The sequence below is a fragment of the Trichoplusia ni genome, chromosome 25 (assembly GCF_003590095.1).
Source record: "Trichoplusia ni isolate ovarian cell line Hi5 chromosome 25, tn1, whole genome shotgun sequence".
Taxonomy (NCBI): Eukaryota; Metazoa; Arthropoda; class Insecta; order Lepidoptera; family Noctuidae; genus Trichoplusia; species Trichoplusia ni.
Window position 1 is genome coordinate 3649169 of NC_039502.1, and position 27227 is coordinate 3676395.

General features: G+C 33.9%; 2 protein-coding genes across 3 annotated transcripts; one reads left to right on the forward strand and one right to left on the reverse strand.

Moving 5' to 3' along the window:
• Window positions 1-366: 366 nt before the first annotated feature.
• On the forward strand, window positions 367-1615 carry LOC113505240 (succinate dehydrogenase cytochrome b560 subunit, mitochondrial-like). Of its 2 annotated transcripts, none has more exons than XM_026887858.1 (4): window positions 367-385; window positions 500-562; window positions 653-888; window positions 1237-1615. In XM_026887858.1, the coding sequence occupies exons 2-4, from the start codon at window positions 540-542 to the stop codon at window positions 1521-1523; spliced, it is 546 nt and encodes a 181-aa protein (XP_026743659.1). In that variant the 5' UTR covers window positions 367-385; window positions 500-539; the 3' UTR covers window positions 1524-1615. The 2 variants fall into 2 exon arrangements, with proteins under 2 accessions (XP_026743659.1, XP_026743658.1); XM_026887857.1 differs by having other exon boundaries at window positions 369-422.
• On the reverse strand, window positions 1555-26456 carry LOC113505239 (transferrin). Its single transcript, XM_026887856.1, has 15 exons — window positions 26246-26456; window positions 24323-24425; window positions 20876-21015; window positions 16836-16954; window positions 11816-11975; window positions 11371-11528; window positions 9156-9360; window positions 8113-8275; window positions 6257-6383; window positions 5169-5353; window positions 3909-3996; window positions 3733-3808; window positions 3329-3424; window positions 1954-2216; window positions 1555-1851 (listed from the first exon to the last, which is right to left on the reverse strand). Exons 1-15 carry the CDS (start codon window positions 26307-26309, stop codon window positions 1759-1761), a joined length of 2040 nt encoding a protein of 679 aa, XP_026743657.1. The 5' UTR covers window positions 26310-26456; the 3' UTR covers window positions 1555-1758.
• Between the last annotated feature and the right edge of the window lie 771 nt (window positions 26457-27227).

A 27227-nucleotide genomic window follows, 5' to 3' on the forward strand; every position in this document is an offset into this window, starting at 1 on the left:
TTCTAAAATTTTTAATAGACGAAAGTAAGTTTTAATCATGCCTGAATGTGACTTAAAAATAATAAATGTTTAAATATGACTGCCAATTGGAAGATCACGACCGAACCTCGTGAAATGGAACGTAATTCGCAGCACGAGTTATCGGCTGTTCGAGCGTGTTCTCTTCATGCAAGAAAATGTCAATGTTGCCATTACATACTCCACCTTAAATCCTAAACTAATTCAGAACCTTGTTCAGAACGCTTTCTCGATTTTAATTTATATGGTTGGATGATAAAATTCGTCTGTAAACAAAATTTGTTTCGTATCATTATTCGAAAACTTCTTGGTTATCGCATCTATATTGGCATTTAAAAAAGAAAGTAAATAAAATTTTGAGATTCAGGTAAGTTCTGTCAAGTGTCACTTTGTCAGACTCAGTGGTGAGCGTAATTTGTTTGTGTTTTTATATGGAAAATTAGATCTTTTTATTTAACTGTATTACTTGTGCTCTTTGCAGAAGCCTACGAAAGTGTTTAAGTAAATACTACGATAAAACTATGGCACTATTAAGCTGTGGCAGGTATGTTGACAAATTATGTAATAAGGGTTAGGTTGGTTCGTTATTCGCCAATGTTGAAATACACGTATTGATTCCTTTTGAATTTTACAGATTGGGCAGCAAGTCCGTGCTTGCGAGTTTAAATAAGATCCCATCTGTATTGGGTTCTGTCAACTACGCCCAAGCCGCAGCGGGAGTGCCAAAAATCGTATTCAAGCCGTACCAAGAGCCTAAAATTGAGCATCATGATGACAGAAACGCGCGTCTCAAGAGGCCGATGTCTCCACATCTTACCATCTACTCCCCACAGCTGACCAGCATGCTGTCAATTACTCACAGAACTACAGGTAGGTACATAACTATTCAAAACAGTCAGCCTTTAATTAGCATTTAATGATTCAAAATCATTGTTCCACAACAATAATTTGTATTTATTTTATAACAAAATGTTGTGCAATCAGAGGTATAGGTAAATATTAAAACTTGACAGTGAACTTTAGGCTTAGCAAATCTAAAAAACATGTTTTTTTTTTGGAGACAGGTTTTTTGACTCAAGTCTATAATTATTTACTTAGATGTTTATTTATTTATTTGTTTATATTTCCATTACCTGGAAAGCTGATTGGCATTTTATTGTAGAATAACATCTTGAAATTCAGACATGCATTGGTATTTAAATATACTTATTGTTTTAGGAATGATTCTGTCAGGATACTTCAGTGCTCTGGGTATTGGAGCGTTGGTTCTGCCACATGACATCTCACACTACATTGCCATAGTTGAAAACATGAATTTGTCACCAGCAACCATATTCCTAGCAAAGTTCTTGCTTGCTGCACCTGTGGGCTACCACTTTGCTAATGGAATCAGACATTTGGTCTGGGACATGGCTAAGGGTCTGACAATCAAGGAGGTCTACTCCTCGGGATATGCTATGCTTGGACTAACTGTAGCAATCACGCTACTCTTAGCTGCATTATAATCGAATTCAGGACCTGAATAAAAGTTGAATATTGTTGGGTATTATTTATTTATTGTCAGTTTAAGAGATGTAATAAAATTATTTGAATCAGACTTGTTTTTTGAGACCTTTTATTTGTGTTAGTATTTTTTTTATATCTCACAAAATATTGGTAACTTCTTACAACATTAGTTTTGTTAGTAAAAATTAGGCATAAAAATCCTCAATAAAGAGGCAAGTAATAAGTCTTTTATAATTAGGCGACACCACACGAGGAAATGACGTCATGAACCTGCTTGAATTTCTCAAAGTCCAACTTGTCTGTAGTCGCTAAGCCTTTAGCAGCATTCTGAAACAATCGTGTATAATGAGAACTTGATACCGTGTACGATATAATGTTTATAAACATGAGCAGGTTGGTTCATTTCATTGTTATGTAATGTGAACTTACATTGAAAATGACATTGTTGTTCTTAAGGAATTCTCCATAAATGTTGAATAGGTCGGTTCTGGTGTCGAGTAGTTGGGCTAGACTGAGAGGGGTGTGCGCTATGGAGACGTCCGATAGGAAGTCTTTAGCGGCCATCCAGGTGCGTGAGGGCGCCATGACGATGTTGCAGGTGGCGTTGTTGGAGAGGGAGTCGCGGCCGCCGGCGTCACGGTTCAAACATAGGAGCTCGTATTTAGAGGCGTCGTAGTTTGTTAGGTCCGAACCTGGTGTTAAAAATTAAATTAATTTTCTTGTTTCTATACCCAAATAATGTCAAGTGGTTGGTCGAGTGAAGTCAAGTCTCAAAATGAATTATGAGAGATTTCTTGAAAAACATATGTAGACTTCTACGAGTTGATATTTACGACTCATTTAATAAGCATTATTGTTTTTAGACTCACATTTAGTCTTTAAATTGATAGAGCTAACTACTGCTATTTTCTATAATTCTAATTAATTGAGGACTTGATGTTAGGTATTTTAGTAAACTATTGTACATATTCAAGATGATGACGGAAAGTCTAATTAATTACAACACGACTCTCTCAATGTTTTAATCACGGAAAACTACTGTAAGTAATTACGTACTTAAGTACTTACTTACATTTTGTTGTGTCTATATTTTACTTGGTTTCGCGAATGTAATATGATAAGCGGTTGGTAGATATAATCTTGGTACGATATTATTTATGAACATATTTTAAACTTTCTAGACTCATTGATAATGAAAAAAGTAGAGTTCTACGTTAATGTTGAAAATAGTAGAGGGATATAAAGAATCTTTTATTTCTAGTGTAGGCAGCTACTGCCTGGAGCGACATTAAGGCGGATAAATGCCCCGGTAGTGGTTACGGGGAGGCCATTGTGAATGGGACGGGCGCAGTTTTAACGTCCCTCCTAACGTTTTAAAATAGGTCGAGGCCGCAGAGGCATGCTTATGAGACTTGATTATCTCTTGTAGTGTTTTTACGTAAATATAGGTATAGGTCTGTGACAGAGTTGTAGAGTTTGAAATAGAACTTGAAGTATTCTCCGTGTCAGATTTCAGATACGTGGTCACGTTAATAAAAAAAGCTGATTGCTTGTAGTAAACTTGTAGTATAAACTATAAACTTAGTTGTTCAGATTTTTAACTTATAATCTAATTGTGGACATCTACGTCATTATTTACTATTGACTAACAAGTATAGGTACCTACGTTTCCATAGGTAGGAACTTACAAAAGTTAGGAAGATAATGATTTTTTGTAATTAATCATCTATAGGTTGGCTTATAATATTTTGAAAAGGTCACCAGTTGTACCTAATCCGTCAAAGTAAACCTGCTTTCAACTTACTTGAAACAAAAGCCACGTCACCACGGTCTTCCTCGAGACACTTCAATGGGCTGTTGTCGCCCGAACATTGCTTCTTAAGTTTTGAGACGTCATCCCCTGAAATATTGATGGATTTGAAAACAAATACCTACTTAAACTTAACGGAAAATTATGGTGTCAATCGTGGAACGTAGAGGGATAGCCATTATAACTCCACTTAAGGAGAATGTAGGGAAGTGGAGTTATAATGGAACCAATGTCTGGTTGTGATTATTTTGTAGTCGAATATTAGTTTTTCAATTTCGACACGCACATGAATCGGCAGAGAAATAATGCACCTTGACTTATCTCTATGAAGTACAATTCATACATTTACTAGGTATATGAATGGTATCAAAAGGAGAAGAATAAATTACGAAAGGTACCTCTGGGGTTGTTCTCCGGCTTGTCGACTCCTGGTAAACATGATCCCGAGAAGAAATCGGCAAAGTTTTTGAGACACTACAAAAGAAAAAAAATGATTCAATCTCAATTCGAAGAGAAGATTTTTCCTGAAATTTGAAATTCCTGAATGTATGTATGTAAACAGTTTGTGACTTACTTGATCATGGTTTATAATGTGTTTATTGATGAGGTAGTAGAGCGGAGCATTGAAACCACTGAATGAGCCGTAACTGTTGTGGCAAGATCTGTAATGAACGAAAAGTTTTATAAATGCCAAAAACTGCCTACTGAAACATGTGATAATCAACGCTTAAATAAACTTAACTGATCCCAGTGCCTACCGCAAAATATATAGCAACCTTTCGTCTAACAACTTGAGAGTACCGAACAATACAAACGAAATTGCTACCACTAAACCCTAGCTGATAATTTACATAAATCCAAGAATGCAATTAAAAACTTGGGTCAAGAGCAAACTCGTAAAACTTGTCTCGTAAAATTATAAAGCGCCAGTTCGATACTTGTTGGTGCTAAAGTTTCGGGTATAAGAGGCAGGGGTCGGAGAAATTTGATGCGAAGACTTCTATACCTACTATTATGGATTTAATATTGGGTAAATGCTCCATATCTGGGTGATTTATAGTCCTTTTGAGGATATTCTTAAAAAACATTTTTTGTTTTCTTGGAAAATCATTGTGGCAGTACTTAAAATACTTTTGGAAACGTACCGGTAGAACTAAGAGGACTAATCTCCTCAATTACACGCAAAACAATTCTTTCTTATTTCGAAGATTGGAAGAAAATCAGTCATTTTTAACATGGAAGTTAGTACAATAATACCTACTTAATAAGGACAGATTTTCATGCAGGTGAGATAATTAAAAAATGTACATTTATAAATTGAAAAGATAATAACAAAATCTGTTTTCCCAATTTCACGCATCCCATATCTTGCGGAAATTCCTTCCTAATTTAGTAAATTGGAAGAAAGTACCTAATTCCAAACATGGATGTTTGTACAACAGTGATTCGTACAGATTGGATTGAAGCCAAGCGACGGAAGTTTTGTTGAAGCGAGTCCAGTAACACATATTACTTAGTGCATTGTACGTATGACTGAGTTTCAGACAACCTGATATTTTGTTAGAAAAGATAAAAAGTAGATCGTTGTAAAACCAACTTTACTCTGAAATAGTCTGAAAACAATATTGTATGTAAGAGATTGAGCCATTTTTGCGAGTTTCTTGTGAAATACCACTCCATTGATTCTCTTGTTTTTTCTTCAGCACGTACTCGATGAGGTCGTCTTTTTTATGGCATGTATTAGACAGTTCATAGGTAATTTTTGTATTTGAAGTGATTTGTAAGATTATCTACTCATTTTCCTCATCTCTACATTTTAGCAGTTAATTCCTACCTTTTTCCTCTCAAGTCTTCGATCTTGTTGTACAAGGTGCCCTTCTTGACGACAGCCACAGCGTAGTTAGGTGTTTTAGAATCACCATACACTTCGTGGAACACTGGATGGAGATTGTATCTGTAGGCGGCAGCTGCCACTCTTATATCATCTACACTTGCCAAGTCTGCCCCGTTGTCTTGTACCTGATAGATTTAAAAAGCAAGCTATTATATTATACTTAGTCAGGCTGTATAGTTTTTAGATTCAGTCCTTATTAACCTTTTACTTTTTTCTTGGTAAATATAAAGTATGTTAGGTACATATTTTGCTCAGAAAGGCTTAATTCGAGCAATCCTCTCTTGACCCACACATTGACGTGAAAAGACAATCGTGAAACTTCAAGAACCCACATAATTTTAATGTGAAAAAGATGTCCAAAAACTTTGAGACCTTTTTCTTTGTAATCCCGAACAGTCCTTTGAGATGTTTTTGTGATTTCGGGTCCAAGATATTGTGTGATCTTTAAATCATAAATTATTCAGGGCCATCATAGGAAACTGTCATTGTATTCATGATACAGTCGGTAAAAAGGTTAATGTAAAAGTTGTGTCCAACGGACTTATATCGTCCTATTTAAAATATTGATGTCGTTATACTAATGGCATGAAATGACAGCTGTTTGAGATATTTTAGGAACAAAAAAATTAGGAACGCTTTACATTAATCAATCTTACGGACATTAAACATAAATTGGTCGACATCGCCGAACTTAAGTGCTATTTGGCCCTTCGTCATTAGACGTCTTACCTTACCTTAACGTCGAGCTTTACAATAACTTACGTAAAGGTATCTACATCCTACAGGATGTTAGGTGGTTTCCCTTTTATGTTTTTTTTTCTGATGTAAATAGTATTTCACGCAACGTTTCAAACTAAGCAAAGCTTGTATTATGAAGATAGACTTCATTCAATTTTGTCTCGCTTTTTGATTTCACTAGAGGTCATTCACACACTCGGGCGGTTTACCTCTCCCAGTTTTTAAACTAAGCACTAAAACCTTTCAACTTCTGTCTCGCCTTATGAAATAACTTAAAAAAAATAACTTACGCTCTTCAGGCAATCGTTTTCCGAAGCTTCTTGCACACAATCAAGGCGTGGGCGGATATCTCTACTGAAGGCGAACACAGACATCGCGCGGCACTTAGCGAGCGCCACGTTGGAGGTCACGCATAACCTGTGGGTCAGTGTGTCAGCCTTTCATAGGGAGCCGGGCTTTCAGCGCGAGATTAAAGGGTACGGCTTGAGGCTGTTTTGTTTCCGATATTGCTGTGTTGACGGATGGCGGCTTGTGGCATGTTAAGAAGGTGCTATACACCTAATAAGAATAGCTGAGATTGGAAAGCGTTAACGTAAGCCAATGTTAAGGAGTGGATTCGGCAACTTTTGTCAATAGTGGATTAAAAAGTGTTATTAGGCCCAGATAATTGCCACAAATACCTATGAATGAAAGGTGCATAGTTGTTGGTATATTTTAAGTAGGAGATTTCAAGGTAGGTACGTCTCGAAATTAATTTGTTTCCGAGTATAGAGTAGAAATTAATTTTATTTAAATCTTTAAGTAATAAAACAGTCTCTCAATTTCCAACCGCTGGGCAAAAACCTCTCTTTACATTGAGAAGAATTAAGCATTACGATTGCGATTTGAATTCTAAATATTCTCAAGACGTTTTCTTTTATCGTTTATCAGAAGTGTCTTATAATAATAAAAAAGCGCAGAAACAAATTTAAATTATTCGTCTCGCTTATTTGATGCAAAAAACGCTCAGAGCTCCGTAAACTAATGAAAAACTGTCTGTTTTAATGAGTAGTTAAAGTTTAAATTAAGTTTGAATGGAAAGACTTGTTTGTTTATGAAAAAGCCTCGACACTTTCAATAAACATAATAGAAAAGTATTTCGGCATTCAATGGTCGAGCCAAATGCAATCCGTAAAAAATCAACAGTCTAGCTGTCATGGATGGACGTCGATGTCATCGACGGACGGATGGGCAGATAGGCGGAGCATCAGTAATGAAGTTCCCGTTTAACCCCTTGCGTAAGGGAATCCAAAAAGTCAATAAGTATTTTCTCAGTAACTTTAATTTAAATTGTTACCACAGACAAACGGTAAAGAAAAACATCGGGAGGAAATCCGAATTCCAGACATTGAACAAAAAAGGAAAAGGAAAGGAAAATATGTGTTTTCCAGACAACTGGATAGAGGATTACGAGTTACATTACAAGAAATAGCGTTACTCAGTTTGTAATCCGCTATTAGTTAATAATTTACAACACAAACACACGAGATACATAAAACATATAAAATCACGCTTACAATCTCCAACAAGATAATCTGACTTACAATTTGCAATCCGCAGCTTAAAACCTCGTTAGGAATAAATATGAATGTTACAGTGACTGTGAGAGAATATGGGAAACAGCGGAAGACCTAAAATTTTAATTACTTATTAAGGCAAAGCCTGTATTTGTTCATATCTCTGTCATTTTGGGAAATGGATATTGTTGTAACCTTTTCGCAGTTGTCTCAGGCTGAAATTTTAAATATTTGTGATACCGATTTATCAAACTTTACCTAAACACTTTAGAAGTCCAAGGTTTAGATAAAAATTCGTTCTAAGCTTCTTTCGCAAAACACAAAAATGATCTTCCTTTGTTTCACAATGAAATATCGATATAAGATTAAGGCCAAAACAGACACGATAAAACAATTAAAAACACAAGAAACATAAATACCAAATAACAAAAACACTAAAAAAGTGATCACCATTAACTATAAAAAATAGTTATCCCATTAGTCTTAAAATAAAAGTAATAATAGTTAAGGTTGAAATGATAATTCTGCAAATTACCATTTTAAGTAATAACTGCTACAGACCATAAATACCAGTTCAATATAATATTTACCTGACGACCAGTTCGGGCGGTCCATGGCCCCTCTCGATCACCTCGGTGTAGTTAGCCTTGTTCAAGTAATCCAACGGACGAATGGGAATGTTGTCCGCAACATGGTAAATCTTTTCTGACAACCCTAGGACGCCTGTGAACCATTCTGGTTTGCTGCTTGAGCCTATTTAGGGTTGACACAAAAACTTTTATTCAAGTAATTATTTATCATTGGTAGTTTGTTTTTTGTTTGCTTTCAAAGATATATGAGGCCAAATTGATATATAAGTACATTAATCCTCATTGGTTCCTTCCTATCTTATACAAATCTATGTAAAAGAAAGGAATAAAGCTTGTCGTGACGCAAGAAAAATATTCGGAAAATAAAGTAAACAAAATTCGTCTTTACGAACTACTTACTTTTTATGTAAACCTATAAAAGTATTAAAGCCACTTAGAAACTTATCTAGACCATGAGAACTTTGAACATACTTTTACATAATTATATTATTATCTTTCACAGTTGTCTATCTACTTACCTAGATTGTAAAATAAGATAAATAAAGAAAAAGTTTCAATGATGATCCGATTATAATTTTTGGTCTGAACATTTTTCGTTTGATAGCAAAGTTTTCTCCTTTTGACAGTTTTACAACTGGTTACAAGAGTTTTGTTTTAGGGAAAATCATACTTAAATGGGAACAGTCGAGCGGAAATGTTGAGCCGTTTAACGTTATGTAAAATGGAAAACAGAATGTTTTTCACGTTTTCTAGAATAGGCACTTTTATTTTTTATGATAATAGTTGTATTCCAGTTTCTTTTAAGGAGCTTGGCTTAACGTTGCCATTGTATGAGTACGAAACCAGGCGTTTTCATTTTCGCGCAAATAGACGTTATCAAAGATAATGCTTTCTAAACGAGACTTCACCTGTGCTTTTATATAAGTACTTTTTGTAATAGCGTGTGAGCGCTAACATGTAATGACATAGTTGAGTATAGTTTAAGAGTTTCGTTCTTAACATAAATATGCAGATTGCGGTATCAAATATTGTAACGCACTTACCAGCTTCAGCCAACTGCTTTATCTTCTCCCTTAAGGGCGACAGCTTCGCGAGGACGTCACTATGACCCAAGATTCCTTGCCAAGGCCTAGCTGCCCAGGAACAAGCCTTATCCTTCACCGACACCTTGGTCCCATCCACGCAAAGGTAACTAAATCCATCAGGGTTTTGTTCCGCCTTGCCTGCCGGAATATTCCCCACTGGAAGCTGCCGAGCAAAATATTAACGTAGAACCCTTAACATATTATTTCAATCCATCATTTATCACGATAAACCTTTTAGTGAACATAATTTATCGAATATCAATCATGTTCGCTTAAGTACTTGTCGATATTGGCTTGTTATTCAGATTATACTAACTCGGATTTGTGTGCTGGTTCCGTAGAGCAAACAGGTTCCTTATTTATGATGACATGCAACTGAATAATTGGATATTGGCAAAATATTAAATCGCTTTTAGATAAATCAACCTACCCGCTTTGCTTTAGCAGTTTCAAAAACAAATTTAACGCTGAAAATGTTGCAGTTTTTTCATATTGCGAGTGTTCTAGAAAGTCATGGCTCAGCACAAACAACGCATCAATCGGGTCGTCAATCAAACCCTAACGAACACACTAATGCTCAGGCTCCTGTTATTTCCGTTCGAAGACTCAGCTGTTCCATAAAACACGCTTGTTTCATTTTCATTTTCCATTCCGCGTTTCGAGGCAATCGTGATTTCCCCAGAGTAATAGTCAGTGCATAGACGCTCAATAAACCAAAGAATATTAATGCCTGCATATTAAATTTTTATTCCATTGAACGCTCGCAATTTTCTGAAGACAAGACTGGAATGTCTGGCACTTATTTGATGCCAGCTATGCAATATGAATTCTCCGAGCTTTCAAGTTATGAGTAGTTTGAATACACGTAGATATACCTATTGTCTTATTTGTGCCGTTCGATAACGAAAGCTTAAAAATGGTAGTGAACTATGATTATCACAACTTTGAGATAGTCTAATATCTCAGATTTGGAATAAGGACAATGAAAGTTTTGCAAAGCTTATTTCGTAAAATAGAGTTAGGTAGTTTAGCCTTCACGAACGTTAGTTTTAACCTACAGAGTACTAAATAAATCGTTGGAAAAGCTACGAGGGAAACCTAAAGGGATTCAGGATTCGGAACGGTTCGGTGCCTATTTATGATACTGGTTTTTGGAAACGTTCACAGAATTTAGTACTAGGCAACCTGGGATGTTCATGTTCGTTTTGGGAGTTTTTGGCAATAGGGTAAAACCAAAGTGAAACTTAATAGATTTAATATTTACTGAGAAATATTTTCTGGCAAACGGTTTCGCGCAGAGCATTTCCGGAAAAATACACATGTGATTTTAGGTCCCGAACGTCAGACATTTTCAATTTATCAGATATGATATTTGATACGATTTGGCGAAACGTATTTCGCATTTGATTTAAAGATTAGGGATTACTATTGAAGCCTTATATCATCCTATCCTTATAACAATTAATTTGCACCTCAAACATTGCTCAATTCAGAGTGTATTTCTATGATCAGTAATAGCAAAAGCCAATGCGACAATTTCTACAGTAACTAAGTGTAAAAGTAAGAATACCTTTCTAATAAGAACGCTGAGCTAATATATATTTTATGGAGCAATTTACTGTTCCTTGAAAGCTATTTGCATTTTCGGATTGAGATAATCCAATCTAAAAGGTTTCCAGGTGACTGGGTCGCTGCGAATTTGAAAGTCAGTATATAGGGCGAGGATAAAGTGATTTTAGAGAAATCCGATTCCGGGATTAGTTTCGACAGATATTTGGAAACGTTCTATGTGCGCTGTAAAAGCAAATAGAGCAAGTAACGTTTTAAAATTTAGGATCGAACAACTTTAATATTTTATTTCGAGTGAATTGAAGTTTCAATGTTTTATTTTTTTTAAATTGGAATATATGTATATTTTCTGATTTGTTTTTCGAGAGTATTTAGTTTTAGGTTATGCAAATAACTGTGTTTGACATTTTCCATTTTTTGTTTGAAATCGTTGTCTGTGAAATTATGTATTAAGTATGCATGCGCATGATACAGTAACCTTGAAGCTTTGTAACTACACATTCAACACGATCGCGACATAAATTTGAGCTGCTTTAATTACCTCTTCAACAAGACACAGATATCCTTAATTGTAAATTTTCACGAAAACATCATTCTCACTTACCCCAAAGAATTTTCGCACATATATGACCTTAGTGAAGGCGACTTGTCCGCCGTTAGTGGACAGACATCGGAGAGCTCCCTCGTACCCGCTGTAGTTGTCTGGATAATCGCACTTGTCAGGGTGTTCACACATCGAACATAACTGGCTGTATTGACTCTCTGAAAATTAAAGCTTGATTACAATTTTAAAAGGTTCTTGAGAAGGGCTTAAGATTTATAGATAATATTCTCACAGCAATTTCGAAATGTAACTTATAGGTAATTTGAGCTTTAATATCCTAATAGTAAAAGTTGAAAAAAAGCCTTTTAAGATAGTAATTTTTTTTTTTTTTTTTATTATTTTAATATTATTATGTTCTCTTCTTGCTGTGAAGGCTTGATCGATTTTGGTTAAGTAGGTATTTTTTTCCTAATGAAAGGAAACATACAAGTAGTAATCAACTTACTCCAAGCAGAATTAGTTTTAGGATCCGGGGACCATTTTCCTACAATGCAGGACTTCGAGAAGAATGTGGAAAGTGCTCGCAGTTCGTTCTCTTTTGGAGATATCGAGTGGTCGTTCATCTTCGGAAATACTGACCGCTTCATCAACATCGTGAGAGGGATCTGCAGAACGTAAATGTGTTTAAAGTTATCCGGGTTTAAGGGAAAAGTTAAAATAAATATACTTTAACTCTTTACTACTTTTGAATAATTTCGTCAACGCTTTCAAATTACTTTTTTTTTAATTAACACGGATACATCGAACTTTTGTGATGTTTAGTATTCGTTGGTTATCATTGTTTAACTGTAAGTAGTTATAATTATTGTTTTTGATCTTATTTATTCTATTACATCACTGTAACCCCTAAGGACTTTTAGACACAAAATGTCTTCCTTCGATCGTCATTGAAATTCGTCCTGTAGGCTTTTAGGCTCTTCGCTCCCTAGCCTAAACACCAGTGATTTCGTAATTACGAACTAACATTTCAAGTCAATTTCAACAGTAATCTCTTCAGTGTCTTTCATAAAAATAAATGCGACATTCTTATTAATATCATTACAGCGTGAGAATACTCAGGGGGCTTTCGCGGCAAAATTAGTAGATCACCCACGACCCTCGTTCATAAGTGAGGAATAACGTTTAAGAGCGCAATACCGCCCGGTACCATAAAAACAATATTTCTTACAGCTGCCTCCCGCTGTCTGAGCTGAATTCTAAGCAGTTACTACGTAAATAATACTACATTTTTTTCTGTAAATTGAATTTAATAAAGGAAGGAGATATCTGTTGCTCTCTGTTACGGATCGTTACTTTTGCAAACATTCCGATAGCATTTAGCTTTATCCAACTTCGATTACTCATAATGATCAGGATGTTAAGAATCGTAAACATTAATTTATCGAAGTAATTCAATGAAAATATGAGAGTAAGGATTAGTTGAAAGTGAATTTAAAAAAAAGAAATATCTGTCGCCGGTAATTGTACGTACCTAATTTTAATTCTGCGAGGAACTGTATTCAAGCTGGAAGTTATTTATTATAATATTTAATTTGTGCCTTTCGTGATATTCTCATTTAAAGTTTAGGTTTATTTGAACTTCATAGTATCACAAATCATTTATTCACTAAGCTACCACTGGGCCCTATTAAAACAGTTATTGTTCCTTTAATGTCCTTGGGAAACTTGTATTAAGGCTTTATATGCTAATTTACATGGTCATACCTTTGTCATACTAATGTGTTGTAATAGTCGGCTCAATGTTATTCAAGGACTAAAATAATACTGAAAAGGACAATACTTTAGTTTAAATATTAACCTTACATTTTGAGGCAGTTCGTCGTAAAAAACGAATAAATATTTGTTTTACAAAGTTTGTCATGCAAACACGGTGTACCGACATAATTTCCTTAAAAATAATCTTTGCTCATTTTTATCTCATCTCGTCTTATTTCTTTGTTCATTTTGTGTTACTAATGGATACATTTTAATTCCCTTTAGCAGGCGTCTATTGTAAGTACCTATTCACGTTCATTTTTCTTCACTATATTGTTATTCGTATTGTGTTATAGATTGAATTTCAAGCAGACTATTGAGCAGCAGACGATACATGACTACGAAATGGATACCTACGGGATATGTAACGTAAGTAACTCTATATTTAAACGATAATATTATACGAATTTAATGTAAATTTACTTGTAAATGAATGTATGAACGTCCGTAGGGAAATCGTGGGAGCGTATTAAATGTCGATTTAAATGTGATCATATTTATACATCAACGTGCAATTTCCACGTCTTTACAGTTGAATTAGGGGAAGGTGGGGTAAGACGGGGACCTTAAGGTATTTCATAAATAAAACCCATCTTTTTTAATTGCACAACGTAGGAACTTTTATTAATTAAATAATCAGTCTTTCTTCTTTTAATAACAATCAGTCAAAACAAAAAAAAATAAGTTCTTCTCATAAAAATATAAACTTTTAAAAAATAACTGAATCACCCCATCTTACCCCACCTATAGGGTAAGATGGGGTATACCCCTGGGGTAAGATGGGGTATAGACTATTTAAGCGCCGTCATCTTCACAAACCGGGCAGATATGTTCAGCTTCGTCATCGCTGTCTTCCACTCCTGCACAGACACAATGCGCTCACTTGCCTCAAGTACGATAAGTGATACAAGTATGATAATCGGAATACAAGCCGCGACAGTATAGACATTCTGTATCTTCTTCTTCTGTGCCTTTTCGCTTTTTCGGTTTTTCAAGTTCTCTTTATTGTTATTTTTGTCATTTACTTTTTGTTTGTTACATGTGGTTTTAGTTTCTACCTATTTTAGTTTTCCTCTCATTCTTTTTTATATAGAAAAGCAGTAATAATAGCTGCTTTTCCCCTTCTTCGAACTTGTCTTGGTCTTTTTTCGGCGAATCGCGAATAAGGCATTAACTTTTTCGGGCTAACCAGATGGAATGCATCATTATCTATATAATCATTTACTGTTGCCTGCTTGAGACATGAGGTTGAAGCAGTTGGTGGAGGTGGAGAGTTTGCTAAATGATTTACGGCGGTGTAGCCATTTAAGCATCAGGAAATGACAACATTACTGTTTTTGGAACTGTACTATAAAAAAATAGTTAATGTTGAATGCAATCTCAATACAAACTGAATAACAACTCAGCGGATAAGATCGGGTACCTACCCCGTCTTGCCCCACATAAGTGTCCCATCTTTCCCAAACTGGACTTAAAAGTTGTATTGAATTTTTAGAGGTTATAAATCAAAAGAAACCGGCATGAATTAATGAGTTTACAATAGTAAAATAAATACAAATTAACAAAAAAAATATGTCACACATTATGTTTATCATACATTATAACAGTCATGCACTTTATATGCTTCAATAATTAGATAAAACCACTTCAAATTTTAAAAATGTACTTACCATGAAGAATCGTGCGCTCCTTCGAACAAACTTTTTGCGACTCTAACAAGTACTGATAAATACGACTAGATGGCGTCAAAATAACTTTTCAATTAATACTGTATTATATATTTTTGGAGGGTCCCCATCTTACCTCGCTACCCCGTCTTACCCCACCTTCCCATAACACGAAATTTCTGATATAAAGCTTTAATTTGTTCCTTGGTTCGTGAATTTATCCGACCAGTAATAAGGTATCCCTTTCGTTTTAATGAACTTGCTTACTATTAAAATTAATCTGTTTTTTTTTTGGGATACAATATGATCAACCGTAACAAGTCTATGGTGAAGCATTTATAATAATCAGCGTAAAGCATTCAGTTGCCGATAACTTAGACGTTTAAAAAAAAATGATCGTCATGCAAAGAGAGTTTGTAATATTTTCTTTCATAGGCATCTTTCATATTTCTTAGGTAGAGTATTATAAATACCGTCTCGACTCTCATGAACCTTTTAAACCTCTTAATAAAATAATTAACAAAAGCAAAACACTTCATCGCCGAACGAACGAGCAACTAATTGCTATCTCGGTATAGCAGAAGTGAGTTCACATGTCGAGTAAGGTTTTTACTCAAAACTTTCTCAAGTAATATCATTTGACGTACTTAAACTACAACAAAGAGGGTTCATAAGGCAAATTAATTCATACCTGTTGGGTAATTACCCACTCTAGAGTCACTAATGTATTCGTAACATGGTCTCACTTAGGCTCGAAATGGTAAATGCCTCTGTTTAGTGTATATAGGATGTGGAGCAATAAGGGTTAAAATTAATTATTCTATCTGTTCGTGCGTAAGGACTAACTAGGGAATTCAAGAATTCTGGCCAATAATTCTAAGATCTATTAGCTAGCTATTTCAATTGTTTGTTCAAGGAAGAATTTGGTATATTGACTCTGTAGCCATGATTGCCGAATTGGATAACCTTTTAGTTAGACAGCGGGCAAATAAAAAGATATTTTCTATGAGCCTCCGAATAATATTTAATGTTAAGGGAAAATATTTTCATTTCTTCTAATATCAACCTTCAAGAATCTTCGTTTGTGATAAGTAATATAATAAAGATATCTTTTATTATTCCTTAAGAGTACTTATTTAAGCCCAAAGTAATGACTACTTTGATTGAGATTACGTCAGAGATTTATAAGGTTTGTTACAATGGATTGGATTGTTGATTTATCAATTATTCTTTTATCTTTTGTGCCTCTTCTTTTGCTGGAACATTTTCCTTTGGTATCCCTTGACTTATCAATTCGATGAGTCGATTATGTTCTAGGTATATTAAAAAAGAAACTAAGTTTGTGAATATACAGAGAAAAATTAAACAGATATAGCCGTCTTATACTACGTGTTTTTTTAGATAATGTTATACATTTATTAGGTAAGCCAGTAAGCTTCTTACCAGAAGGGCAGAAGTAATTGAGTCTAGACATCCTTCAACCTAAAAAATATTTTAGCTCCTCAAAACGACCGTAAGTAAAACTGGTTGAGGCAAGTACCATCTAGGAAACACTCCTTAATTAAGACTCGTCGTTACCTTGAACTCACGATGGTATTAATGCATTCTGCAAGTGAATTCTTACCGGTTCTTCAATAAAAAAGTAAGAATAATCGCAATTGATATGTGCATAATAAGTGTGTTTATATAAAAGGACAACAAAGGCGCAATGCCACTAATAAATAGCTTTATTGTGTCGGTATCGCAGGATTTTCCTGGTATTTTTCAGGGTCAGATCGATTCTTTATTTTCAAATGCATTTTTATGTATGCGAGAACTACGTGTGAGTGTATCAAACTCTACAAGTAGGTAATTGTCTTACAAAAACTAAGATCCTGTGGTGAAAAACAGGTATGAGCTCTTTTAACTTTTCTGTGGCAAAATAGTATAAAACATATAATGTTGGCCTATAATGCTTAATTATTGGGCAATGACCTGTTCCATACACAGAACAAAAATATTACTATAAGTCTGCATGACGAGGAATATTTTGTTTTTGCTTACCTTATATCCGACATTTCTGTTGACTCCAGTGTGGCAGGATTTGAGGCCTTTCAGCTGATCTAGATTGTTGATAGGCAGGTCATTGTGAACCACGATGACAGCTTCGTATCTGAACGGTGCTATAACAAATTGAAAGGCAGAAATAATAGAATATATATATTTGTGAGTTAGTTGATGTTGGAACAATGAATCCCTAAAATTGTGAGAGAACTATTTACTGCAAATTGTTTGCAATAGGAGTTACAACTGGGTTTGACAAATAAAAATCTATTTGGCATGTATAGTAAAAAAATGTATGTTATGTATGTAAATATTAAAAACGTAGTATTAGTAAAAACGAAAAGATATGACACATTTCCGCCTTTTGTTTAATTAAATAAAATATTTGTGTGGGTCTTATTGTGTAAAAACTCAATAACAGAAATAACTCACTCGTTCATTTATTTTATATGAGTTCGTACAAAAATACCAAGATTGTTAAGCTTAGCAAATATCTTAACAAATGGAATATAACATAGTATAGGTAACTAGTTAATTAACTAAGAGGTTGTATATATTAAGAGTACGCACGTTTCGCTATCAACGTTTTACAAAAGCAATTTTCATAACTTCATAATTACATAATACTTTTTCATACTTCATATGTAGGGTTATTAACCCATGACAAGATCGTAACGAACCACTTAGCTAATACACCTGAAAGGTTCATAAAATAACCATTAAATGTAGCAGGTAAAGAGTAAAGTACTCTTTGTAATATATAGATCTACTAGCTGTTGCCCGCGACTTCGTCCGCGTGGTTAGAAGATATAAGTTATAATTTATACCTGCCTTCTATCTATCTATCTTGTAGGATTCAGTCAGCGTTTGCAATGTAAGCGCAAAAAATGTGTTTTTTTACGACCTCAAATTAGAAACCTCAAAAATTGTAGCCTATGTGTTATTCTGATGTATAAGCTATATTGTGGTAAAGTTTCATTCAAATCCATTCAGTAGTTTTTACGTGAAAGAGTAACAAACATCCATACATCCATACATCCATACTTACAAACTTTCGCCTTTATAATAGTAGTAGGACAGTTTCAAACAAGGAGAAGATAAATGTTAGTTTAAGTAACATGTTTAATAGTATTCTAGTCTGTAGATTCGTGCTTCGTTTTGTACGTTTTATGTAATTGGGATTTATCTTAACTTTAAATTGAGCGAACATTGTTGAGTTAAAGCCCTAAATAGGTATGATAAGGTTAATCTAGTTTTGCTTATCTATATCTCTGTGTCGTAAGTCATTTAAAAACATTGGTGTTGTTTAACTATTGCGTTTATTGCTGACACAAGAACTTGATTAACTAACATTATTAGTTTAAAAAGGAGAGTCTTGAATGAAATTCTATGCTTATTGTCAATTTCTTACAAACCACCGGTTATAAATAATATATGACTTATTTGGAGAGCAATATTCTATTCAGAAAAGATAAATATTTTTTACTTCTACTTCGATAACCTAAATGTGTAAACGTGTAGTTTGTGTTAAAATTAACATTGTTCCAACACGATTATACGAAAGTAGGTAAGTACTGTAAGTCTGCAAGTAAAATATACACCGGTATCCGTTGAATAAGTATCTATCTACATTTTGTCAATTACAGTTCCATGTTTCTACTAGTAGGGGACGAGCCAATTGCCTCGTAATGGATACCATCTCAGTCCCCCAAGAATACATTGTCTGGTCAAACACCTCTAGTCTAGTTGGAACCACAGTAACAAGAAAGTTTGTTAATAATAAAATGGGATTTAATTTAAAAAGTCTAAGTTGAGATACGTTTTGATAGGTACGCGGACAGTTGGAAGTTGTTTGACGAAAATGAACCCTAATACCCTGACTTTAAGGAGTCAATAATGGTTCTTGTGCATCTTCTGTGTTTAGAATGTCATTATAGTAAATTTCAATTCGTTAATCAATGTTTCTGTTATCGAATCTTGTAACACAAGCCATCTATTGAAATGTAACTATCAATGTAATTAATGTAAGCGCTTTTTACATTGCCCGGAGACATTAGGAACTTTCTCTCGATCTTTCTTACGCAACATTTGAGTAAGAGTATTTGATAACATTTATCTGTTTAAATAAATTGTATCTCATTAAAAAAGGTTGGTACTCTTATAAAATGTTTCGTAACATGTTTCAAAGCAAACATTTTGAGACAGAGGTAAACACAAACATTCTACGTTACGAATAAAAACATTTTTCGCTGTCATTTCTTGTTGGCCATTTTATTTCGTTCGTTGTAAGGGTTGGCTTGCTGTCGAGGCATATTTGATAAATATACATTTTGCCTCAAATTTTATATTTGGAATGAACAGCTGGGAATAATTTCGGTAGACGGCTAGACCGAAGCGGACTTTTGTTCCTTTATACATATTCATTTGTTTTCGTCAACACATTTACATAGAACATACGTGAATGTGTCTACGGTAATCCCAAAATGTTATGGGTACACATTGGTCGCACAATACATTAAATAAACCAGCTGACACTCTCCAAAACACGTCATAAATTGTTCTTGCCTACAAAGTACTATTTATGCTCTTTTTATAGCAAAGCAATGAATTCTTGAATTACACTTTATTTTTTTAGGATACGGCTCTGAAATGTACTACCATTTCATGTAACGTGTTCCCTTGTACTCCAAAATAAATGTTTAGGCAGTAAAGATATGTTTGTTAGGTCCTTTATACAGAGACAGGGTGGAATTCATACATATTACATGACGTCAGGCTAAGGGTAGGTAAGTGCCCTAACCTAGAGATAGGAAAACAATCCTCTATGTATATTTCAAGGCTCTGATGGCATAGATTTCTAAAGGAAAAATCTCAACCTTTTTCTTAAGAGACATTTCTTCGTTTTTATGGACTTAGGTTAAGAGGCTTTTTATATTTATGGGTGAGTGGTATCTCCGGCCAACAATTTTAATAATATATGATATTCGGGTAACAGTACTTACGCATGTTGAAGAAGAAAATAAAAATTCAGGTATTAAACAAGAGCAGGGCAAGCGTAATTTTGTTTTACCTATCTAAGATCTCTAGAAATAACAGTAACAAGTCCAAAAACGTCCGTAAAGAATGTAAATTAGATTACTTAACTTGACTGCGACATGGGAACAGTGCTATAACAAACTTAACAAATTACAAAGATCTCTGCATAACATAGTATACAAGTCTATGTATATTCAACAGAAGCTGTATTAAGCGGGAAATGAGGAAACGAAGATTTTCTAAGTCAGCTTAATTAGGGAATTGTCCTTCAGTTCGAAGTACTTTTACTGTGGTAATTAAACGTCAAATGTTTTTTGAACTGTCATTGAACAAGTTTATCACTGGCTCGTGGCTCATGGAATTTCGGAGTGTTAAAGTAAATAAGTTTGGAGTGAATCCAACAGTAAACTGAGCAGAATGTAGTGGTTTTCATTAAAGTTAACTGTTGCGATCTTTTGAAGTGACATATAAAGGAGGACTGAAACATCCAGCAAGTGTTGTTCAATTGTTCAGTGTTTATGTGAATTTAGCAATACGTTTTACAGTGACGTAATTTTCTTAAAAAGAAACAGATTTAAACAATTTTCAGAAAGAGACAGCAAAAAAATAATTTATATATTATAGGTATGTTTATAATATATATAACCTTTTTACTTTATGATCTAAGCTGTAGTCTGTACAGTCTACAGTGTAAACATTAATATTTCCGATACGCAACGCCTTTAATCTTTCGCCTCGAACACGCGTGCCTACGCTTGAACCTCAAAGAGTATGAAATTGCGAGATATATGAGACCAAAATCATTGAGTTGTTAATTTGTACTAAGTTTTGTAGGCACGAAGCCTACGAACACATTTTAAAGTAAAAGTCTTGCAGTTGTGAGAGAAAGACGGCACAAAACATGCCATAGAGCGACGCACGTCTTTCACAACTGCAAGTCTATAAGATATTTTATGAGGAAGTGGTAAAATATCGGTTCCAATAAGAGTCGTAAAGTAACATACCATCAGGTTCATCCTTTGTCCTGTATTCTTGTATCACTACGAAATCTTGGTTGGGTATTTTAGAGGCCACATACATGTCCTCAGGGTCAACTGGTACGATATCGGCTTGCCGTTGTTGGACATAGTTCAAGCAGTCAACTCTGAAAAGAAATTGTCCTGTTTAAGTTAATATTCTTATGTACCTAGTTTATCGAAATACGATTATTAACAATTACGGCAAAGACGGTAAAATCACAGTCTTTTTAATTTTGGAAACTTAGTTTATCGCGGTTTAATTTTAGATTTTAGTTCCCGACGTTTCGTCACCTTTGCAGGTATCATGGTCACGAACAGACTGAAACTTTCCCATACATGTAGAGCCGGAAGAGCCTTCCAAATCTGTATTTTATTCGTGGATAAGAAAGACCACCTCTAGGGCATGTAGTGAGTAGTCTCATTCCCACAACCTTTCCATTACAGTTGAAAGATCCCCAGTTGCAACACTAAGTAGCCAGCAAATTCCATACAGTTCAATATTACAGTTCTCTGCCGAATATTTGAAGGTAAATGCTCGATTTGCAACTCATAGATTCGACTGAACTATCGTTATATAGCACGAAAATCAATACGAAGTTGTTACTATTCAATGCAAGATGGTACTTAAATTGGTAATATTGGTCTCGAAACTGATATTGCAGTTGAGCTTCACAGCAGTAAAACTAGAAAATCTACTAAAGAACAATGACCAAGTAAACCAACTTTTGCTTTGATACTCGTTGCAAGGATATTTTACGAAAGAAAAGATATTTTATTGGTTTTGAAAGTAACTAGAACGGATCAAAAGGAAAATGGTCAGAACAGTTCGTACTGTATGGAGTTTGAGAACGTTGGGAGGCTGGATTTGAATTGCCAAACCTGACATTTATTTTTATTTTGATGCAAATTGTGAAATCGTATTGATTTCGATTCGAATTATACGCAAAATGGTTATTATTTATTGGTAGATTTTAAAAGTAATCAAAATGTGGAGTTTCTCTGGACGATTGTTAAAGAGGCTAATTATTTGTTAATATTAAGATACGGGTTAATATTGTCAGAAAACCGAATTTTACCTTTCACGCATTAGCCGAATTTTCAAAGCGCAAAAAAGTATCATTATATTACTAGTATTTTTAACTGACCATTTTCCATAAAGATTTTAAAGAGGTTTGTTATTGTGTGATCTGAGCACGTACAAGCAATGGTTTTCTGTAAAAACAATGACTAGACACGGTGTATGACTGAGCTGTATTGTGTTGTATCCGTTATTCTTATGTTTTTCGTCGTTCATAACGTTTTGTCTTTGTTCAACTTACTGTAATTTCGACTAATACAATGTCTTACAATTAACTACTCCTCCCCGGAACTAAATGTCAAAAATAAAATGACAGCAGGTGAAGGTTGTCAGGAAATGGCGTCGGAAAATATTGTTTTTTACAAAACGAGTTTTATCTGCATAAAACACTATATTTGATTATTCTATAAACGAATAAAGATTAATAGATATATTTTCTATGTATCAGGAATCAAAAAACAAATAAAAACCGAAAAAGTATGTATATTCTACTAGTTGGAAGTTTTTAAACCCATCCTGTGAGTTTGATTACAAGAAATATACAAATATTGAAACCAAATATTGAGAACAAGGGCCTATGCTATCTAATTTCGTAAACAATTAGATGAAAGACGTCGAGATGTTTATAATAAAACCACATAAACATTGACGTGGCAAAGCATTAAAACAACTAGTGATGTTCCATCACTTTTTGAAATTTTATCGATAATTGGTCTTTTTGTAAGGTATTTAGTATTTGTAAATAAAAATACAATATAATTAAAAAAAGTATATTTATTTACGATGAAACATGTAAAATAAAAGAAAAAATAAATAAATGCAAAAACATGAAGGCATTTTTATTGACAATTTATAATTAAGTTGTTCAGATGTGTACAAAAAACAATAATTCGTCTTTGCTGTTATGGAGAAGGGCGATGAAGTCTTGAGGAGCCTCGTCACTTGGACGCCAAGCTGTAATTCTGTAAAACAAAACGGAGAAAATCATACCTTTCGACACACTTATCTATTCGAAACATTTTATTACTATAAGTAATTAAAAAAATATAACAACATACAATCATCACTAACAAATAAAAATAAATACTATATTACTATAATACGAAAACGTAAATTATTATGAGTAGGTAATAAATAAAAATAATTAATAATAGATAATAAATTAAAATAAAATAATTAATTAAAATTTTTCAAACTCATTACAATATATAATCATAACTATCGATAAAAAATACTATCTATTCAAAACGTAATATTATCATAAGTACTTAATAAAAATAATTAATTAAAACTATATTAAAGCATTACAATTTTCAATCGACACTATCGATTAAAAAAAATAATATCGTACATTTATCGACACACTTCATTCCCTAAGAAAAAAATAATAAAAAAATAAACAAAAAAAAATTCACTCGGATTTAGACTTTATAACTAACGGGATAAAGACGAAATTCGACGGGCTGAACATTTGTCAACAAACCGCCATTTTTATATATTTTTTTATAAATAACAACAAATTTAAGCTTACTATTATTTTACAAAAAATGGATAAATACATTAATAAATCGCCGTGAAACCTTGCACAAATTACTTAATAGCATATAAATAATGCATTTTACTGTATTTACTAAACAAAATCACAATAAATCACTCGGAATTCCTAAACATTCTAACGGATTTTATCTGGCTTTATCTAATTGTTATAACAATGTATTTCTTACAACTAATTACCTAAATAGCATAATTATAAACAAAATAATCACATTAGTAAGAAAAAACAGCACTAACCTCAGACAAATTTGTGAAATCCGCAAAAAACAACACTGCACCACACTGCGCAACGGCCCGCGCAAATGACAAATGTCTTGATCAAATTTTAAATAATGGCGCGTAGATTACGTTTCGTTTTTGGTTCACGACATAGAAAATGTCACTAACGACACATGTCACTCAACTTCTTTATACAAAAGTAGTTTGTAAACAGTGATTTCAAGTGTTAAAGTCGAGTGGACAGGTGCGGTGCCCGGGCACCGCGCGGGGCTATAGGGAAAAGTCGCGTTATGTCAAACGCGGTGCCCGGGCACCGCGCGGGGCTTTATGGATTAATATATGCTCACTATTATATAACATGGCAGATTATTTGTATGCATAGCAAAACAATAATTCCTTAGAACAAAAATTAATAAAACCTTATATTGATAATTGTAACTACCGAGCCGAGCGTCAAAAGAGACATAAAAACAAATACTTACAATAACTTGTTTTATAAAATCGTAATAATATACAATTATAATATAATATTAAAAACTTAAGACTATTAATAAAAAATGTGATTAAAATTTCCCACTAACCTGTCTCTTGCTGGTATACATTCAAGCTGTATTTTCGACTTCGTCGGCACATCTAACATCTCTTGACATGCTTTCAGGTACTGTGACGGGACGCATATTTTATCTAGAAAATTAATCAAACTTAGCCTAACGAAACAACCGAAAACATTGTTTTAATAAATAAAACAAAAATAAATTCCAACATGGAAGGACGAATCACGAAAGTTTATTCAGCAAAATTAAATCTTAAACTAATTTCAAAAGTGGAACGCATTTTTTATTTTTGAATAATCCGAATTTAATTTCTGTAAACTGATTTATTGTTGCTAAAAAGGTTGATTTAAAAATAAAGCTCGTGTTAAACAAATGGTGTGATTTCAAATTATATTAAGTTTTTAAAAATGATTGTTTCATAAAATTGATTCCAAAGAGATGGAAATGTTGGAATGTCAGCAATTTATGTGAAATAGTGTTTTCGTTCATCGTTTGTTTCAAATGTATTATGTAGCATGCTACAAATATTGGTTTTCCATAATCAATAGGTATTTGGTTCAGCTAGTTTAATGTTAGTTTGTATCCACTAAAATTGAAAATAATTTTCCAAAACAATCCAGAAGGAACGTAAGAGTTTACCGACTATTGAGAAACAATTTGTAAGTAGTTAACTACCGATAAATCTATGGCTTTGCGTTAGCTATTGCATATAGCCTTGTAATGGAATGTCAACGAACTTTACCGATAATAGGTAATCTAACGTTACGTATTTATTATGATATTACTGTAAACAAGGAAAGGAGCTCGTGGCTAAGCTATAACCGCATAAGTGATTCGATCACAGGTTAAGCTATGCTTGACGCGGTTGGTCCGTGGATGGGTGACCATCTTTGTCATAACGAGTTCCTCCGTGTTTCGGAAGGCACGTTAAATTGTGGGTCCCGGCTGTTATTCCTACATCTTTGACAGTCGTTACAGATAGTCAGAAGCTGAAAAAAGTCTGACAGCCAGTCTAACCAAGGGGTATCGTGTTTCCCAGGTAACTGGGTTGAGGAGGTCAGATAGGCAGTCGCTCCTTGTAAAACACTGGTACTTAGCTGAAACCGGTTGGACTGGTAGCCGACCCCAACATAGTTGGGAAAAGGCTAGGCCAATGATGATTACTGTAAACAAGTTTATTATACCAACAACAAACTGAAGCTTAGCAATAGATAAATGTTCAATAGGGATTCGAATGCTGTAGAACTTGTGATTTTTTTAAAAACGCACGAACACTTGGATCTAACTAGATCAAACTATTTATTGGATTCCAAATGCTTTAGTGTAGATTTATCGACTAAGTAAATTACAAACATAAATTGAACAATAATCGATTCACAAAACTCTGTTAATATTAATACATCAAGAGAATAGACTCAATTTTAATTAGAATGAGCTCAGTTTTAATTTGAAAGCAGCATAACAAATGCAAATTGATATAAAAATCGAAGAGACTTTCTGATGTAACAGAAAACGGTAATACCTAAAATTTATTTTAACGTCGTATCTCCTTGGTAGCAATATTCAAAATATTTCTCGAAGAAACGTTACAAAACATGTAAATATTTTGCTTAAACATGTCGAGGGTTAAATGTCAAACGTTTTCGCATCTTTACGTTACCTATTACAAAATTGTCTGATATAGCTACAAAATTGATCGTGACGCAATGTATAATTCATTTGTTATGAAACTGGCTCTATAACAAACTAATGATCAAACCATCAAACACGATCAAATGACATGAAGGAAACAAACGAAAAAACAAACACATGCACTTTGACATATCGGTTTTCAATAACATAACAATGGCAAAGGAATAACTCATTCAGCCAGCAGACAGAATACATTTCTGAATGTTCACGAATCGCTCAAAAAATAAATAGAAAAAAGCACTTAAAAATGGAACATACATGAAGATTTGCATTGCACACTAACACAAGTCAAGGCTATCAGAAACAAATATTTTAATGCCATGGTCAAGGCAACTACGCGCACTATCGGCTCCCAACTACAGCCGGCCGTTGAAGCAACTTCTTTTATATTCACACGTTATCTTTATTGTGATTGTCTCAGTATATGAACAGACACAGAGTATGGACACGCAGTTCGCGGACCATTGACTCGTGTGTTTCGTGCAACACTGTGTCAATTGTGTTGTAAATAGGAAAACGATCCGAGATGCAGACTTACATTGAGATAGATGCGATGATTGATGTGCAAGTAGATTCCAAAATATTGCAAGTATAAACCCTATGATCGCTTCGTTTCCTAGTCTTTTTTACGAAATATGAAATGTTTTAGGTATATCGACCAAAAAAAACGAATATTTTTTGCCTTCTATGCCTCATACATAAGTAAATGTCAAAAATTGTCATGTTTGTTGTTCTTCAATATTTATTTTCAATTGACATGGGTCAAATAAAGTATGCGTCTATAAACTAAATTACTATATTTTTAGACCCTCTAGTATTCGTATTGTTCTTTAACAGCTACTCAGTTTGCAAGAGTCATCGCGCACTGGAGACCCTGACTTGATTCAATAATACCCCACAAGCCAAACTCGGCAAGGCATTTTAAAATACCTTTTATTTTTACAAAAAAAAAAAACCAGCTGTTGAAATGTCTAAGTGGCTAAGTCAAGAAAACTTTAAAAAAAACCTTACAATTCAGCAATCATCATTCATTCATTAATACAGAATATACAAAAAAAAAAAACAATTTATTATAGCGTCGGTGTTAAATACTTTTTCATTGTTAATAAAAAGTATAAAAACAATACTGACCAGTCAGAAATAATTTTTTTTGGTCGGAATTTTTTAATAAAAATAAACTTTAAAAAGGCAAACTCTTTGCACGTTTTTGGGAGGATTAAAAAAAGTTTGCGACTTTACT